Genomic DNA, 19,832 nt, shown 5'->3' with positions numbered 1-19,832 from the left:
TCTGTTCCTGGAACACATCAGGCACATGCCCGCACGCAGGCATCTGTAACTGCTGTTCCCTCTGTCCGAAATGCTCTTCCTCCAGGTATCTGCATGCTGGCTCCCTCACCATCAATGTCATCTTCTCAGTAAGGCCTTCCCTGACCACACAATTTAATAATCAGACACCACCCCCCACTATTTCCTATCTCCCTTCCTGCTTTATTTTTCTCCATAGACCTTACCACCTTCTAATATATTATGGAAATTATAAGTTATATATAATAATGATGCATATATTTCATAAATATACAGATTACATAGTTACTTTGGTTTATTATTTCTCTGTATTTAGAAGCTCTATAAGGACCAGAATTTTGTTTTTTTCACTGCAATAATATTTCTAACACTTAGAACATCATAAATACTCAATAAGTAAACACTGAATTATGTGTGTGTGTGTGTGTGTTTGTGCACGCACGGTGTCTGTGTGTTCTGGGCTGTAGTATGAAATATATTTCTCTGTAAGAAATTCCAAAAGGCTTGTATAATATTCCCCTGGAGCACACTTGGGATATCTCTGGGCTTACTGTAAGGACTGAAAAGCAGGTGCAGGAAAGGTACCCAGTAATTCTTCATATCTTACAGACTGGGTGACAGTGATAGCTGCTATGTGAAGTACGCGTGGGAGGACAGAGGGTGGTTCCCTTCAGCACACCACCAAAACACTGTAAACTGGCAAGAGGATATCGGCAGAGTCACAAAATAATTTTCAAGACCCTCAGAGATGATCGGGTCTGACCTAATAATTCGACAGATGAGCATCAAAAATTTACAAAATGATAATGTAATTGGCCCCAGGCCATATGAAAAGCAAATGCCGAGACAGAACTAGCATAGACCTGGGTCACATGACCCCTTGCCCAACGATCTTCACACACTCTGGCCTGCCATAAAAATGACAAACAGGAATCTGCTCTCCAAAAGCCTTCTGCCTGCTCTCTTTTCTTTGGAAATAACCTGAGATTCTTTCTCCAATTAGGTGCCAGTCATCTATTCCACTCAAGCCTTCACAATTTGCGGGGCTTTCTGTTTTAAAAACAAAGAGCTGCTAATGATCACCGTTTCTCATAAATCAAAGCTTTAAAAATTCCTCACCATAGCAACCAGGAGTGGTTGAATCAGCTGCTATTATTCCCTGAATTTCTAATAAAACAATTCCAACTTACACCAGGCTCAGGGGTGTTAAAGTCAGTTGAGAATCAAAACCTTCAACCCTCACTGTCCTACTTTTCATTAGAGCTGAAGAATCCATCCATTTTTTAATGAATGGCTCATAACCATAAAACAAAATGTTTCAAACCATAAGGCACTAACAAGTGAAAATAATGCATCAGTAAAAGCTGTCAGTCACCTTAACTTGGAAGGGAAGCAGGTACATTTTTTTTGTCAGGGACTGAATATTATTACAGAATGAATAGGTTCACTAATTGTTAGGTTCCTCAACTAGACTAAATAAGTCATTTGACTGGGAGAGGCCAGGTTTCTTAGAACTCTCAGTATTTCTAGGTGCCCTTAGAGATTTCCAGGGCTGCGGACATTCCTGACATACCTGTGGCAGACACTTTCGGTTCCTCCCGCCTCCTTCACAGAACCCTGCTCCCTCCAGATGTCCTCACTTTTCCAGAGGAGGCTGGCCCCATCTCCATTCCAGGAAGGGGATCATGACTGGACTGCGTTTACCATGGGAATCCTATTCTTGCCAGTGATTGGCTCGCATAGGAGCATGTGACAAAACTGTGACCAATGAGGCAAGGGGAAGTCTGCTGGGGGGAGGAATGCTTCTGAGACAGGTGTTCTTACTTTCCACCAAGTCAGGAGGAAAATATTATCCCTTTTCTCTCTCTAAACTTGATGCCAGGGACTGCCGATGTCATCTTGACGCCAAAAGGAGAGCAAAGCTGAGGACAGAGCCCATCCACCAAGAGGGAGAGCCCACAGAACTGCAGAGAAGCAGACAGAGTGGAATGCCACAGTGTATAGTATCCCTATCTCCCACTTCTCTGGGGGTTTTCTGCAGAAGCATCCTAACCCATGCAATAATCACGCCCTGGAATGTTCTAGTCAGGAAGTTAGGAAGTGTGAATGTGTTAGGCATGGTGGTGTCAGCATGAGAAAAATTACACGCACAGGATGTCCCAGGGACAGTGTGTCTCTCGTTAGGGAAAGCTTGGCCAGGGACATTAACAAGTAGGAGGACCAACGTATAAAATCCACACCTGAGGTGAGACGTGAGGGCAGCTGCAGAGGCCAGCACAAGGCGCAATACCTTGCCCACGTTGTCACAGGGGACCCAGGGCAGCCAGATTTCCCCTGAGGGAGGACACAGAACAACAAATCCACTGTAGCCCACACCCACTTCCCCCTCTGGGTGCCAAGAAAATACTGCAAATGGGACCTTAAGGAAAGAACTAAGGAAGACGTTTCCGTACTTGCTGTGCCTTCACACTCCCCTGAATGGGTATTTATGTGGATTTTGTGTGGGTACCCATCTTAGCCCTCCCATGGGGAGAAAGAAAGAGGACAGGCCATGAACAGGTTGAAGGGGAGCCAGTCACCCTATAAATTCATAGAAGCCTTTGCAGATTGAAGCCTGCCCACGGAAGTGATGACCCAGGGACTCTGCTCTCCAAAGATGCCAGTCTCTATCTCCATAAGCTCCCCACCAGAGCCAGATATTCCTCCAACCAACGGGAAGCCTATCTTGCTCTAGGAGACTCTAAATTGTGGGGAAAGGAGGATTTCTACAACAACCTGGTACTCAAAACCAATAGGTCTTTTTAAAATGCTTATTGATTGGATTCATTGTAGTGAACTCTAGGGTGGTTCTAGAAAATTTCATATTTGTAATATTCCTATTTTACATCTGATCTGATCAAATGCATTTTTCTTCACTTGTTCAGGGTGAAAATAAGCGCTATCAGAACAGCTGAGACAGCTGCACCCATGTAATATTTTAGTCTTTCTAACAAAGTATTTACAGTACAATACTGTGATCTGACATGATCAAAGGGCGTCAGCTCTTTGATTAGAAACAACAAAAGAGCCAACAGATGATACCCTTGGAAATGTTTGCACGTGCATCCATCTAGTGGGGCATGGAAGAGAGGAAGAGCGGCATCACTGCACTGATAACAGTCAGCAGCACCATGTACACAGTGGGACACTTGGTTCCCAGATGACCGCCGTTCCACTTGGAGGGCGTAAGAGTTGTGCCCAGGGCTTGAAAAGCTGCATAAAAATCTAATTAACTAGTCATGAGAAATGCATTAATTGCTTTGTCCAGCATCAGCAGAGACCTGCTGCTGTCCCTCATTTTTCAGCCAGAGGAGGGAGGACACCGTGGCCTTTAGGGGACACTGGGGAAGGAGGTATCTGCCTAGTGCAGGCAGAGCTGACCCTGCAAACCAGCTGCAGAGAACACGTTTCTGTGGAACCTTTACAGGAGATCGGAGGCTGGCAGCAGAAAAAGATGAATGTGCAAACAAAAATGGGAAGAGGAGAGGTACCTCCATGTGTTGATAAAGATATCAGTGAATACTGGAGTGAATGCCTCCTATCTGATTACAAGCATTCTATCTGGAAAGACATGATCTTTAAGTATATTCCAGTCTTTTCACCCTCTCATGCCTATTCTATTAATTTTTTTGGCCTCTTTTAAATAACGGGTTTACTGAGATATAATTTACACACCTACAATTCACCTCTTTACAAATGTACAATTCAATGACTTTTAGTGTAATCACACACAGGTGCAACCATTATCACAATCAATTTTAGAACAATTTCATCACCCCCAAAAGAAAGCCATACCCATCAGTAGTCACTCTGGTTTCCCTCCAACCCTCCCAGCAGGAGGAAATAACTAATCGACTTGCTGTCGCTATGATTTGCCTATTCTGGACATTTCACGTAAGTGGAATCATACAGTATTTGGTCTTTCTTAGCTGGCTTCTTTCACTTAGCATAATGTTTTCAAGGTTCATCCTTGTTGTAGCATGTATATTTTATCCGTTTAAAACAAATTTCTCTATAGCTCTCCCTGTTGAACTCTAGCTTTACTACTTATGTTCCTTGAGTGTTCACTATTCACTCCTGAAAAATGCTTGTGAACTACAAATCAAGTTTGAAAACAAGTCCTGGTTCAGAAAAGTCTATGTAATTTTTCTGGGAGTCTCCTATTGCAACTAAATGCAAATAATCTTATATTATCAGTTTAAAAAATACTAATTTTCTAAAAATCATTAAAGGCATGCAGCTAATGTGAAACAGTGATGGAATTTACATCACTTACAGAACTGATTTACATACAAGAGATAAAAGAGGGACTATAGCGGCATTCCTTTGATAGACTTGGGATACTGACATATTCATTTACTCAACAACTAGTTATTGAGTGCCTACTACATGCCAGACACAGTTCTAGGCACTGGGGATTGACTGAACAAAACAGACAAAAAATATCCACCATCATGGAGCATGTATTTTAGTGATATGTGATAAAATCATTTAAAGAAAGAAAACCAAGGGAATAATAAGCAGGAAATTCAAAGTAGTGGTTATTTTGGAGGGAGGACACGGTGGGGAAGGGTGGGGTGGGACGAATTGAGAGATTAGATTTGACATAAATACTCTACCATGTGTAAAATAGATAGCTAGTGGGAACCTGCTATATAGCACAGGGAGCTCAGCTCAGTCCTCTGTGATGACCTAGATGGGTGGGATGGGGGGGGATGGGAGGGAGGTCCAAGAGGGAGGGGATATAGGGATACATATAGCTGATTCACTTCACTGTACAGCAGAAACTAACACAACATTGTAAAGCAATTTTACTCCAATTAAAAAAGAGAGAGAGGGCTTCCCTGGTGGCGCAGTGGTTGAGAGTCCACCTGCCAGTGCAGGGGACATGGGTTCGTGCCCCGGTCCGGGAAGGTCCCACATGCCGCAGGACAGCTGGGTCCATACCGCAAAAAAAAAAAAAAAAAAAGAGAGAGAAAGAAAGAAAGAAAGAAGGAAGGAAGGAAGGGAGGGAAGGAAGAAAGAAAGAAAGAAAGAAAGAGAAAGAGAAAGGAAGACAGAAGGTGGGGGAGGGAAGGGAGAAGGGAGAAGAGAACCCAGGAAGATGCAAGGGAATAAAGTGTTTTAGGTTAGGTGGTAGCTCTCCTTATGTGAGTTACCTTGCTGTGCTTTGTAACTTGCATGTCTATTACAGATATTCATTTGCATATATTGATTATTACATCAAATTTGATTTATAAAAGAGCCACTCCTCTGGACTGGAAAGTATAAACAGTGATGTGCCTTTGGATGAGAGATTTGTCCAGGCTCATTTAAAATGTTTATGGGAATATGGGATGCACAGTGAAGTCTCACACTGAGTGGAGAAATTCTAAACTGGTGGGATTACGCTTCAAGATTTTGAAAGGTTGTTGAAGAAGAGCAAAATAATATATTTAGAAGAGATTTTTCCAGTTATATTACATGATCATGAACTCTGGATGATCAACTTACCACCCAGGAAAGGAATCTATGGAGCATCTATTAGAATGGGAACTTCATGAGACCAGAGATTTTTATGTTTTGTTCACAAATTTTCAAGTTTCTTTTACAAACATATTCCCATTTGATTCTCACAACAAGTATTATTAGCCCATTTTATGGATGAGAAAATGGAAATTCAGAGGGGGCCGAGTTAACAAAGCCATTGGTGCTAGTGTTTGGGCCAGATCCCCAACTTCACAGCAAGTTATACATGACACATCACCCTTGAAGCCCAGGGTTCAAATGAACCCACATTTATTTACAAAGCCTAAGAATGGATGTTAAAAATAAGTTTCAGAGAGTTACATTCAAAGCAATAAAAAGAAATACAAGTCCACTCTGAGGACAGAAAATGGATGGAACTCATTACTATAAGAAGAAGCACAAGCTAGCTACATATGCTCTCAGAAACATGTTTACATGAATTCCCGAATGACAGATTTACACTCAGTTATTAATGAAAAATAAGATATCTGCAGGGCATCTCTTCCCTGAAAGACTGCTGTGCATTTTTACAAAATACCCCTTAGTGTTATTCCTGGGGTTAGAATATAGAACCAAGTAAGTATGGTGGCAATTATTATGTTCTTGTGACAAATTACATTGTCTAGTTCCAAATCATGTCTTCCGTTCATAATTCCTTAGGATTTGCTGTGGTTATGCTCCTAATCTGAACCTGATATTATTTCAAGAGAGTTGACAAAGCCACTGTCAATTGCTTTTTCCTCTGAGGAAGAACTCACATTTGCTTTAAAAAAAAAAAAAAAAAAAAAAAAGCACGTGGGTTAGTTTGGTTGCTTAAAACAAGCACAGGGCTCTCACAGGGACAAAGTTCAACCCTCAGGCATATTAACATCACATAAGAAAAAAAACCCTCTGTGCCCAGGTTACTGACAGTACCTTCAACCCTAGATATGGATCACGAGGGAGATAACCAGAGGACACCCGGATTGAACTCACCAGACCCCCAACGAGAACCTAACTGCTCACAGCACTTCCTGAAGGAGACATCATAATGCTCTCTTTGCATGTGAAAGTCAGCAAAATAGTATTATTTACCCAATAAACACAGTTTTACAGTCTCACTGTCTGCAGGGACAAACACTGTAGAACAAAACGGCTAATTTTTCTGTAATAAAATGAATTTGAATGAGTAACTTAAATCAATATTAGGCAGCCAAATTATGTGTATTAATATCTACACATCATTAGCAAAATCCCAAGTGCATTTTTTCATTACCGAAAGTAATGCTAGGCTTGACTTTTCACTTCCCTTGATATTAACATACATTTGGTGGGAAATAACTTTTGTTTGAAACCCAATCCACTTTGGCTTTCTGTGTATACATATACACATACAGACATATACCACGCGTGTACATGCGTGTACACACATATGCATACTCATGGCAAGAAGCTTCAGGTCAAGAGAAAATGTGTTCCTTATTCTCTCAGCTTCTCTTTCCAACTTCATAGCATTATCGCACGGCAGGCTTTCTTTGGAAAGAGGGGTATACATAAAACTCACAAGTAAATATGTAAAGTCTAGAACTATCATGAAGCAAAAACCAAAAATAAACAAAAAACAAAGCACAAAACCTATATAAACAAGAATCTGATGAAACTCCCAGTCAGTCCCTTTCTATAGTATTTCATTTCAAAGTCACTGTACAGACCCAGAAAAATGAAGGACGTCTCTCAGTGTCTGAGACTAATCCAAAACAGGGACTTAAGAATCAGGGCTGAACTGGACCTGGGGGGTGGGGGGGGAGGGTAAGTTTCTGGCTTGGAAAGTGGACAGGACGGCAACCATGAGAGTCACTGAGCCAAGCAGCAGGTTTTGTATGGTAGATTCTGTGAGAAAGGCTAGAACATTCTCACTGGAGTTGTCCAGACCACTGCTGTCTAATCTAAATATAATGTGAGCCACATATGTAATTTTAAATATTCTGGCAGCTACGTTAAACATTTTAAAATTTCTTAAAATATGTTTTCTTTAACCTAATATCCAAAAAATGTTATCATTTCAAAATATAATCAATATAACAAAGTTATTCATGAGACATTTTACATTCTTTTTGTTTTGTACGAAGCCTTCAATTCTGGTGTGTATTTTAGCTTGCAGCCCATCTCAGACTAGCCACATTTCAAGGGCTAAATTGCCCAGGTGGCTACCATATTGGACAGTGCAGGTCTAGGTCTTGAGAAGACCCTTACAGGTCAGTGTTGCAGCCTTCACACTCTAGTAGATGCTGCGGAAGATTTACCCCCAAAACCATGCTCCCTGCTTCCTGCTTACTTGCTGCCCCCAAATTGATCTTTCTCAGGTTTATTCCTTGGAAACAAAATTATTTAAGAAAAAGCACTTTACATTGTTAGAGTGGCATTATGTGAAATAACTAAGAAGTGCTAGGTTTCCTTTCCTTGAAGAAGATAGTATTCAGCCAGGACTGAGGGTAGTCCTCAGGGCAATGATGGGGCATGATGAAATCTAGGTACTGGGCCTCTGAAGAGAAAAGAACTATGTAAGGTTATCACCCAAGTGATTCTGTGATTCATACTGCCTGAAATCTGTGATCTGAGTTATATCAATAAAGAACAAGCATTGGGCTTTCCTGGTGGCACAGTGGTTGAGAGTCCGCCTGCCGATGCAGGGGACACGGGTTCGTGCCCCGGTCCGGGAAGATCCCACGTGCCATGGAGTGGCTGGGCCCGTGAGCCATGGCCGCTGAGCCTGCGCATCCAGAGCCTGTGCTCTGCAACGGGAGAGGCCACAACAGTGAGAGGCCCGCGTAACACACACACACACACACACACAAAAGAACAAGCATTCATGCCACAGGCTTCTGGCTAGTGTGGTTTCTGAGGCCAGTGGCCTCAACATCCACCTCTTTCTTGACAGTTGCTTGACACCTGAAAGATACCCTCCACCTTTCCATTTCTTTGTTCCACTTGAAGATGGTAACAGAAGTTCAAGGAGGGCAGCTTCCTTTTCGTAGGAACTGTCATGTTCCTGCATCTTATATGCATGCATTTCCCCCCAAGTAAATGTGCTGAAAATTCCAAAAGCTAACTTTATTTTCCAAAAACCAGTGCATTTTCTTTGCCCTGTATGTGGGCTTTTGCAGAAGCAAAATACTTCTAGGCAAACGGTTTGCTGATGGCCAAGTTGGCAGAAAATCTCTCTTTTAAATAGCATAGCTTAGATATGCCACTAGCAACCTCAGTCCACACATTCACAATTTCCCTATTTTCTTTATAATTTTGGGGAAGAAATGCAGCTATAAGATCCAAACTTCTTCTGGATATGGCATTTTTTTCCTCTTTGAGGGTGAAATTACAACTCACTGTGGGTTTATTTCAAAAAGAAATGGAGCTGCCATTAAGGAAACTGCAGACCATTTTTTAAAAAGCTTAAATCAAACTTCAGGACTAGCAGTGTTTATCAACATTTTAATTACTCTCCCCAACATTATATTCTAGCTGTCATTCCACAGTTTGCCTCAAAGTTATGAAAAAATTACTTACAAAAAACCAATTTGCAAAATTAGTAAAATCCAACCCAAGCAGCACAAGGAGCAAACACAAGAATGGTAGAACATTTTATCAAATTTTCTATCCTTAGCTAATTAATTTTACGTTAGTAAAGTCCCTTAGAACTTCATACCCTGTCTACCAGTGTTGCCCAATAGAATCTTTTGCAGAATGGTGGAAATGTTCTATTTCTGTGTGGCCTAATATGGTAGCCACTAGCTACCACAGTAGTACCATGTGTACTACTGAGCCCTTGAAATGTGCCTACTACAACTGAGGAAATGAATGTTTTTAATTTAAATTTAAATAGCTACATGTGGCTAGTGGTTACCGTATTGGACAGCATAGCTATATATAGTTAGGGCAGACACCAGACCACTTAAGTCTCTGTCTCTGTTGACACAACAGCCTTGAGTTCTAATGTCTATTTAACATACAAAGCACTTTATGACTTCTTTGTTGAAAATATTAAATAATTAAACAGAACAGCCTGTATGAAGCCAGATGGAAAAAACATCTGCGAGAAGTTCTCTAAGGATGATAACTACTCTTTAGGATGAGCCAGGAAGGAGGATGGAGAATGATGTTCTGCAAACGTGGGTCCTAGACTACAGTTCAGCTCTAGTCCCACCACCAACTAGGTGAGCGGCACCGGGCAGTTCCTGGAGTTCTTTGGACCCTGATTCTCTTGCTTATACTATTCTGGCATCTTCTAAACAACCTCCAAGGTCCCTCTTTGGTCCAAACCTACAGTGAAATGTCAAGTCAATCCAGGTCGGGAGAAAAAACCCAACAATTCTCAGGCAGAAATTGTTGTGTGTGCTCTGCCTGAACTGCTTCTGTAATTTCAGCTCCTTTATGCTTTCACTTAAGATAGAAGCTAAGAAATAGATATTCTGCTGCCTGAGGATTCAGAATCTGGGAGTTTCATGAGATGATAACAGGACTTGATATGCTCACACAAAATGGAATGCTTTTGAAATGCCAGTGAAGAAAATCAACTGAATGCTAAGTAGTACTTTTCTTTTTTTGCCTTATTTTTTTCTTTCACTGAGAAAATTTTCAAACCTTTAGAAAAGTTGCAAGAATAGTACAATGGATACCTATATACCCTTCACCTTGCAAGACTATTCTCAAGTATAGATACTCACAAGTCCAATATCCTGGGTGTTCACTCTGAAGAGTAATGACTTGGTAACACCTCCCAGTTCGTATTGCTGGGAGAATAAGCTTTGGTCAGACTGAGGTGAGGGTCTGGCTAACTACTGAGGGCAACAAAATAAAGCACAAGTATGTAACTGTATTTTCTCTGTCAACCATGAGCATGGATTTCAGTGGTAAACTCTAATGTCAGCAACTCTGTAAACAGATAGAAACGACCCAACCCCCTTATGTTTCAAGAGGGAAAAGCATGATCTTTGAAATTAGGAAGACTTTGCTCTAATCCTGTCACCTCAAAATCCAAGCCCCATACCTCTCTGAACCTATTTCTTTGTTTACAAAAATGGGACATAATGTCTACCTCAGGGAAATATTGCGAAAATTGTGTGAGATAATGTAAACAGAATGACACTTAGCAGCCATTCAGTACTGTTAGTTGCTTTTACAGTTTACTACGCATTTTCCCGAACAGTACTTCAGGAATGACAACCCCATGGGATAAATTTGTCAGATATCACTATTTCTGGTTTACAGCCAAGAGAACTGAGGCTCAGAGACATTAAGGGGAGGAGACAGGGAAAAGAGAACTGGCCTCTAATAAGCAGGCGTGCTGGCCAGGTCTGCAGAGGGGATGCTTCTATCACCTCTGTCGATGCTCATCTCAGCTCCGGAAACAGACTCTCACAACTGCAGCTTGCAGCGAGGCATTTAAGGCTCAGAGGGGCTAACTTCACCAAAGACCACATAGCTAGCTAGTTGCTTTGGTTAAGTATCCGGTTAAAGTGCCTATGTTAAGGGTTTAGGGGCCTTGGTAAAGGGTTCAAGGGCCTTGGTTAATGGTTTAAGGGTCCTGGTTAAGGGCTTAAGGGCTCTGACAGAGGATTTAATGGCTTTGGTAAAAGTTGTAGGTGCCCTGGCTAAGGGTTTAAATTTCCTGGTTAAAGGTTTAAATGTCCGGAATCTTCTGATTCCACGTTTATGGCTCTTCCTACAACATCTAACGAAGACACATTTCAGAAGGTGGGATCTCTCCCCAGCTCAAGGAAGCAGACTGTTTCTCCAGGTCTATTTGATTCTTTTTTTTTTTTTTTTTTTACATTGGAGTATAATTGCTTTACAATGTTGTGTTAGTTTCTGCTGTACAACGAAGTGAATCAGCTATATGTATACATATATCCTCTCCCTCTTGGACCTCCCTCCACCCACCCCCCATCCCACCCATCTAGGTCACAGAACTGAGCTCCCTGTGCTATACAGCAGGTTCCTACTAGCTACCTATTTTACACATGGTAGTGTATATATGTCAATCCTAATCTCCCAATTCAGCCCACCCTCCCCTTCCCCCGTGTCCACCCATCCATTCTCTACATCTGCGTCTCTATTCCTGCCCTGCAAATAGGTTATTCAGTACCATTTTTCTAAATTCCACATGTACGCATTAATATATGATCTTGGTTTCTCTCTTTCTGACTTACTTCACTCTGTATGAAAGGCTCCTTCCACATCTCTACAAATGACCCAATTTCATTCCTTTTTATGAGTTAGTATTATTCCATTGTATGTATGTGTATATATATATATGCCACATCTTCTTTATCCATTCATGTCGATGGACATTTAGGTTGCTTCCATGACCTGGTTATTGTAAATAGTGCTGCAATGAACATTGGGGTGCATGTGTCTTTTTGAATTATGGTTTTCTCAGGGTATATGTCCAGTAGTGGGACTGTTGGGTCATATGGTAGTTCTATTTTTAGTTTTTTAAGGAACCTCCACACTGTTCTCCATAGTGGCTGTATCAATTCAGATCTATTTGGTTATGCCAGGCAACTGGCATCCAGCCTCTCTCCTCGACAAAATGCTCTCCTCCACAGGCCCACCAAAGGCATGGGGTGATTGGCGGCCTGCATAGTGAGTGGGCGATATCTCAATTCCAGGAATCTGATCAATGTCCCCTCTGACCTGGGGTGATGATGACATTTTAAATAAGGTTATTAATTGAACACCCTTCTTAGAGAATGTCTTTGGGAACTCAGACATTGGATGATTGAAAATAACACTTTAAACTGTGGAGGTGATACTGTGAATGGGCTGAAGTTGGGTGACTTTGACAGGCCAAACTGCTGAAGCAAGGCCATGCTGTCATTAGGCCATACTGTAAAGACTATATTAGAAGATTGGTCCCCACGAAGGTGTTCAATTAGTAATAAATGAGGGAAGAAGCAGGTTATTTGCACAAACAACTGGTGGATGGTTCTCCCCCAGTGCACACATGGCATCTTCAGCCTCAGACCCCAGTGGACAGCCACACGGGCCCCCTGGCAGAGCAGACTGCATGTGGATTCAGCACATTCCAACTGGGTTTTCCTCTAGTCATGGAAACTTTAAATAAACCTCTGCTTTTGTTTGTAACTTTGAGACACATGAGTGTGCTCTGTCACACCCACCAGCCTGCATCAGAGATGGAGGCGTCTATCTTGACACTCTGACCAGAATCCATGTGAGGACAGTAGCTGTCTTTCCCACTGAGCAAGTGGAAGGAGAAGCAGCAAGGTGCTTGGAGGACTGGGAAACTATTAACAGTAAAGTAGACCAAAGGCAGGGTTTCTGAAAACATCTCTAAATAGAAATCTGACCAACATAATAACTGATGAGAAAAGCAAAAGGGAGAAAGAAGGAAAGAAAGAGAGAGAGAGAGAGAGAGAGAGAGGCAGGCAAGCCAGCCATTCATTTTGAAAATTCAATGACATATTTTAGGAGCCATGAAATGTGAATACATTCATAAAAGATAAATCATGGGTGAATGATAGCTGGGTGCTATTAATCTTATGTCTATCACTCAGTTCCTTTCTCTTTCTTTATATCTAACTATCTTGGCAGGAATCTTAACGTTCTGGCAGAAAACGCTTTCCCAAACCACACCAAGATGACACTGCTCATGTACAGGTTTTCCAACCCTAACGTCCGGTTATTTTCACCATTGTGTGAAAACAGGAGACCCTGCAGAGCAGCAGACGGCCCTCAGCATGACTGACACTCGGGCCAAGCCCCAGGAGGCAGTGCAAAGAACACATTGTTCAGTTAAACCCCACAGAGACTGGCCTCAGAAAATACCTGGGGTTTGCATCCCCCAAAAGTTGAACAAATGTCAAGGTCATTCAAAACTCTTCATAGGGATAGTGGGAGTGGGGGGAGCATCTGGAGTTTTAACAAAAGTACACAAATCAGTGGGCCTTTGTCAAACACTGCAAACAAGCTGTCATGCTTAAGAAGAGCCTCCTTTTCTCTCAGATTTTATATCACTGGGTTCATCTCAGGTACCACAAAGTACAGTGAAAATCTAATAAGTTAAAATAAGATGTGGAAAGATCACCAGAAAAACAGCAAAAACAATATTCTTCATCTGAGTGAATGATTTCTCTCAGGGGATTAACTTTTAGATTGTGATTTTAAAAAAATTTGCAATGTTTTTGAAATCGCAATTTTTTTGTGCACAGGATTTCAAATAAAGGTGATCAAATCTTCCTGCCGTTCTGGGTGACTGAAATTAAATTGCCAGCAGTTATCACTAAAACAAAGGTAAAGATATTTTGCTTACACATAATTGAATATTTCTGAAGTCTAAAGGACTAGAAGACTTCTCAGTGTGAATGTCTGTTTCAACAAAGATACCCTGTTTTGTAGTACTGGATCCATGGAGTTTCTAATTACACGTATATAAGTCTTGCCAGCATTACTGTAGTTCAATTTTGCCTTCTGCATCTTGGAATGTGAAAGATTTGTATATACCGCTGGTTGTGACTCACCAGTAACAAGTAATGAAAATTCCTATTTATCATTTCTAGGATCAACACCAGTTTGACAGCAGAAAATGGCATTACTTGCCTGGCACATAATTACTGTTGTATAGAATCTGGAAAACTAAATCCCTCAATCCATTCAGGAATGTTCTTTTCCCAATTAAGGTTTCAATGACTCTGTACATAACACTGATTTTTACCTTTTTCTATTTGCATTTTAATTTCAAAAATCCGTCGATTTCATTTCTATAATACAGTATGTTTATGTTTTCAAAATCTTAACAACTTCTTATCCCGGGATTCCCTTTATTGTTTAATTTTTTACTTTGTTCAGTTACTGGAAAACATCTCATAGCTTCTTTATCTATTACTTTACTTGAGTTGATTTTTTTCGTTACTTTGTGAAATTATCCATTTGGTGATCACATGACTAATATGCAAAAAGTTCTTATTTCAATTATAAAAGCAAATCTAATTCATGATTATTAAGAAAAGTACTTTGCAAGTCAACCACTGTTTATTTCAGAATATAATCAAGTACCACAGGCTAGATTAAAAACTTATGGATAGGGATGTTTTTCCCCCTGATTTAAAATAAAACAGGTAATCAAACCTTCCTGCCAACCTAGGTGACTGTGAAATTTAATCACCAGCAGTTATCATTAAAACAAAGGCAAAGCAATTTCTTTTTTGTGTGTGTGTGGTATGCGGGCTTCTCACTGTTGTGGCCTCTCCCGTTGCGGAGCACAGGCTCCGGATGCACAGGCTCTGGATGCACAGGCTCCGGATGCGCAGGCTCAGTGGCCATGGCTCACGGGCCCAGCCGCTCCGCGGCACGTGGGATCCTCCCGGACCGGGGCACGAACCCGTGTCCCCTGAATCAGCAGGCAGACTCTCAAGCACTGTGCCACCAGGGAAGCCCCAAAGCAATTTCTTTTACACATAATTGAATATTTCAGAAATAAATTTCCAAAGAGTTCTCAGAAAATGTATTTAAAAATTAATTTTAACCTGATTATTTCATCTGTTGTGTCTCAGCTGGTAATGTGGTCCAACAACAGCAGGTAAGAACATATTCTCAGGAAAATCAGATAATTTTGAGCTTAATATGAGTAAATTATTAGATTTTTACTCTTCACACAAATCTATCCAAACCTAAACCTCCCAGGAATAGAGGCTATTCCTCTAAGAGAGGTTTAACCCATGGTATTCTATTCAAGTTCACCTCTCCATATCCTGGACACTAAAGAATCAACCGTTCCTTTCTCAGTGTTCAATTGCCCAAGTATGTCCTAAGGTATTGGAGAGCTGTGCCATTAAACCCATTGCTACCTGAGCAGGAAGAAAGCATCCTATATCGGCACCAAAGGTGAGTGATCTGGTAGCTCTGTGCATGAGGCTGCTGATGGGCCTATAAGCACAACTGTCCAGAGAAGAGGAACCGCCAAGAAAACGGGTCAATAGCCCTCAGAAGGGAGTTGAAAATTAGGCAATGAACTTCCCTATCTCCAGACCTTTGCCTAAGATCTTACCTGTTCCTGAAATGCCCTTCCCGCGCTCTGCTTTTTGAAAACATTCCACTCATCCTTCAAGGCTCAACTCATATGTCACCCCTACTGACCCCTCACAACTGAGGTCATCACTCTCTTCCCTGCACTCTCCTCCCCATAATTTATTTTATCAAAATGGAACATAGATTGCTATTTGCTTGTCCATCTCTGCTGCTGGATGGAGAGGGAAAGGATCTTGATGCATTTTTCTAATCCATACACTTGGGATTATGCCTGAAACCTAAAAGAAACTTAATAAATGCTTGTTTACTGGAGCTCAAACCTCAAGACCCAACTTAACATGCAATGTAAGAGGCAGATTTGATGTGTGTTGGACTTACTTCTGTACCTAAAGTCTGAGTCAGAGAGAGCTTTCTTTTTCATTCCTCCAAGGAACAAACTTTGTTCACACCAAGCACTTATTAAGTGCCACACCCTGTGCTAAACGCTCTATACACGTTATCTCACTTAATCCCCATGACATTCTTATGAAATAGTTCCTGTTATTAGCATCAGTCTCATTTAGCGATGAGGAAATTGAGGCTTGGAGAAGTTAAATAACTTACCCCAAGTTACCCACTGCTGGAGCCAAACACAAGGACAATAATCCCAGAACTTCAGAACGAGAAGGAATCCTTTAAATTATCTTCCTCACTTAACCTCCTTGAATCTGAGGCTTATAACTTACTGCCTGGCACATAGTAGGCCCTCCAAAACGGTGATTAATAGATTGATGGAGTGTCCTAATTTTTCAGGCTCTGGCCTTTGCCTGAGAGAACCCAGCTGCCACCGCAAACAGGCTCTATTCTTTCCTGCCCAACACCTCCCACAGGTGTGAATTGCTTGTGTCACCTGAATTATTCATGATCCACACGATGGTGAGCTTAAAAAGAGAATTCTGGCTCTCAAATTTTTCAAGACAAAGTGCCTGATTAATTGGTGAATTAGCCAATATAAGCTCATGGCCCATGGCTGAGTCATACCAAAAAAAGTACCTCTGTCCACTTTTTGAATTTAAGCTTTTGCATAATTTTCCAGTTTCCATTAGGATTTAAAACAGTGGTAACGAAAGCAGAAAAGAGAACCATCAGAAGCATCTCTGTTCTATCTACAAAGCAATTAACATCATCTAAAGCGTATACTGTGCTGCTTCAAACCCATGTATTCTTCCTAAGGCTCAGTTAGGTTTTTCAATAACATTCCTTAAGCTTAAGGAGATCTTTCATCAAGATCTGAAAATTCAGATGCCACAGCACCTGTAATTTATACCATCAGTAAATCACGTGATAACACTGCCTTATTGTCCTTTATCCTTTCTTCTCTCCCTTCATCACCTCTCCCCCACCAGTTCATTTTCTTGTGGGCCATTTTCCGAGAGGGATAACCATATGCTAATCATAAGCTAACATCACTGTGTTTTAAATTCAATGTTAGTCAACCAAAATGAATTGAAAAGCAGCAGCAGTGGTTTGGGGGTACTAAAAATAAGCTGTAGCATTTGCTGAGTTCTCAGAATTAAAACCACAGGCGGTCAACTTGTTGCTGCTCTTAATAAGATATGACTGTTCTGCCCCATTGGTTGCTACTACCAGAAACTTCAACTACATCGTACACATAACAACACTGTGCTTTTCATTAGTTGGCAGTGATCAAGAAAGGAAGTGCTATTTCCCTGGAACTAAAACCTGCCAAAAAAGATAATAAATGGCTTTCAAGTGATCACCTTGTTCCACGTCACAACTGCACCTTAGTCAAATCACCTTGCATTTATGATTTAATTAGTCACACATCTAGAGATATGGTTCCTTAATGCTTGGCTTGCTGTCCAATGCCTCCAACATTGTGAGTTTAATTTTTGGGTAATAATTTAAAACACACACACAATAGGAATTAATACAATATTGATATATTAAGCATTTCCATTAGGACTTCAAGACCTTCTTGACCCCTGAATACTGTAAACTACACTAAATGTCTTATCACCTAACCCTTTAGGGTTTGTCATTAAAGTTTTCAATGACTAGCCAGGTAGAAGAATTCTACCTAATGCATCATCCTGATTAGAAACCTGTCATGCTCAGAATCCAGTGGGTCTGCTTCTATTGATTCCTACTCCTTCAGATTCATTAGCAATTTTTTCTCTTCAATTAGACCCGCTGTTCAACGTAGAAGAGCTGAAAGAAGCCCTTCCTTCCTCGGCCGCACTTGGAAAAAAAAAAAATGTATGCCTGGAAAGTAAAATCACAGAACGTATTCCAAGAGGCCACAGAGGAAAGTCACATACCCATACACACACACACACACACACACACACACTTGCACACTTGCAAACGGGGCAAATTGTCAGAGGCTGGGCTCGACCTCGCGTCCCCTAACTCGCTTCGATCAGAACCAGAAAAAGAATTACCTCTATCTCAAACCCACACCCCAAGCGTGGGTCTCCACGGAGCTAATTTCTGAAACAAACAAAGAAACTCAAGTCTGCGATAAGCGAGGGTTTGCTCCCCACTGCTTTGAATTTGGACATCCCGCGGAGCGGGCACCGCATAGCCAGCGGGTCGGGGCGCCCAGCGTCACCCTAACCTTCCCCGCCCCGTCAGCCCGGGTTCCAGCGGCGCAAGAAAGTGCGAGCCCGCCCCTGCCCGGTTCGCTTCTCGCCTGTTGCTCCCCAAATCCCCAGAACCCCCGCGTCTGCACACTAAGGGCGCCCCGCTCCCCCACCTCTGCGCTGTCAGACGCCAGGCGCGGAGGTGCTGTGGGCACCGAGGGTGCTGGCCAGCCAAACAAGTGTCACACCGGCCGCCTGCCCTCACCCCGGGAGAGCGGGCAAGACGGCCACAGGTAGGCTCTCTCCATCCCAGAGTGCGGGGCGAGGGCAGCGGGCGACAGACCCAGCGGGGCAATCGCGCCCGACGGGCTGAAACTCACCGGAGGACACCGAGGAGCCGGACAGGCTGGAGTTGCTGGACGCTGCCATCTCCGCGCGCCCCGCGCGACGCTACTCGCTCAGCCGCGGTGCGGACGCCGCCGCCGCTGTCCTGGCCCGGCAGCTCGCAGCCGCCGCGGCCCCCAGCCCATGGCAAAGTCCTGGGGACGCGCAAAAAGCACCAGCCTCCGGACTCTGCCTGCACTTCCTGCTCCGCCAGATGACGCGCTGCCGCCGCCGCTATTTATTTGTGGTTTCCGTCACTCTCGGCGCCTTCGCACGCTTTTCTCCGAGTGTCGAGGGTAGGTGGGAGCGGAGGGAGGCCGAGGGGCGGCCGGAGCAGACGAATCGTGCCTCCAGCTGAGCCCCAGCTGCGGTGCGCGCTCCCCAGCGCGCGGCTGGGACCAGGGCGCCCGGGCGGCCCCGAGCCGCCCAGCCGGCTCCCCGCACCCTCCCCCCGGCTCCCGCCTCCCCGGCGGCACTTCAAGCTGCCCGGGCAAAGGCGGCGGGAGACAGACAGACAGAGCGACCTCCCCCTTCTCCCTCCGCCCCAACTCCGCTCGCGCGCACACAAAGGAAGGAGAGGAGACGCGGGAGCTCGGGAGCTGGTTCAGCTGCCGCGGGCTTGACAGCTCCTGCGACGGGGGCTGGAGGGGGAGGCTGTGGGCTGCAGGGCGGGGCGACACTGGCCCGGGGAGCCGGACCCCGAGGTGCCGGGGAAGCCGCTGGGGGGCGCGGGGCGAGCATGGCTGCGGTGCGCAGCGCGGCTCCAAAGGTTTGAGGGCGACCGGGTGTGGGGCGTGGGGGAAGGTGGCGGGACTCGCGACGCCCGGCCGGACTTAGGGAGCAGCGAGACAGCCGGGGTGCGATCCAGAGGGCGAAGGCGAGGTCACTAAGGACACGATGCTAGGCGGAAGGGGGCCTGGGATGCCAGAGCGGCTGTGGAGCGCTCCTTGCACTCCCCTCCAAACTGTCCTTTGTCGCTCTGGAGCTGAGGATTCCTGCCCTGCAAGAAGGTGCGTTTCCTAAAATACCCTCAAAACACCCGGCAAGCCAATCCGGCTGCTCTTAAGTACCCCAGCCATGGCCAGTGCCCGACGGGTCCACTGGGCTTTTGAGATGGGCCTTCAAAGAAATAAAGACGTTCCAGATATGTCATCAGGCCCACACAAAGCCGGGTGTCAAAGAAAAAGAGGTTCTCACACTGCAGTCTTGCAAAGGATCTTCACAAAAGACTGAAGACTTAGCAGCAGGTCCAATTGTGCCCTTCCTGGATAAGGA

At 43.5% G+C, this 19,832-nt stretch overlaps 1 protein-coding gene across 1 annotated transcript in view; it reads right to left on the bottom strand.

Annotated features, from left to right (window-relative positions):
- Window positions 1-18,976, bottom strand: part of CHN2 (chimerin 2) — a 346,590-nt gene extending 327,614 nt beyond the window's left edge. The window contains exon 1 of the mRNA XM_081243907.1: window positions 18,554-18,976. Coding sequence (XP_081100033.1) covers window positions 18,554-18,602 — 49 coding nt within the window. The 5' untranslated portion in view covers window positions 18,603-18,976. The remainder of the gene's footprint in view (window positions 1-18,553) is intronic.
- Between the last annotated feature and the right edge of the window lie 856 nt (window positions 18,977-19,832).

The sequence above is a fragment of the Mesoplodon bidens genome (assembly GCF_964165515.1).
Source record: "Mesoplodon bidens genome assembly, chromosome: 9".
Classification (NCBI taxonomy): domain Eukaryota; kingdom Metazoa; phylum Chordata; class Mammalia; order Artiodactyla; family Ziphiidae; genus Mesoplodon; species Mesoplodon bidens.
The sequence above is the reverse complement of the archived record's forward strand: the minus strand, read 5'-3'. Positions and strand labels throughout refer to the sequence as shown.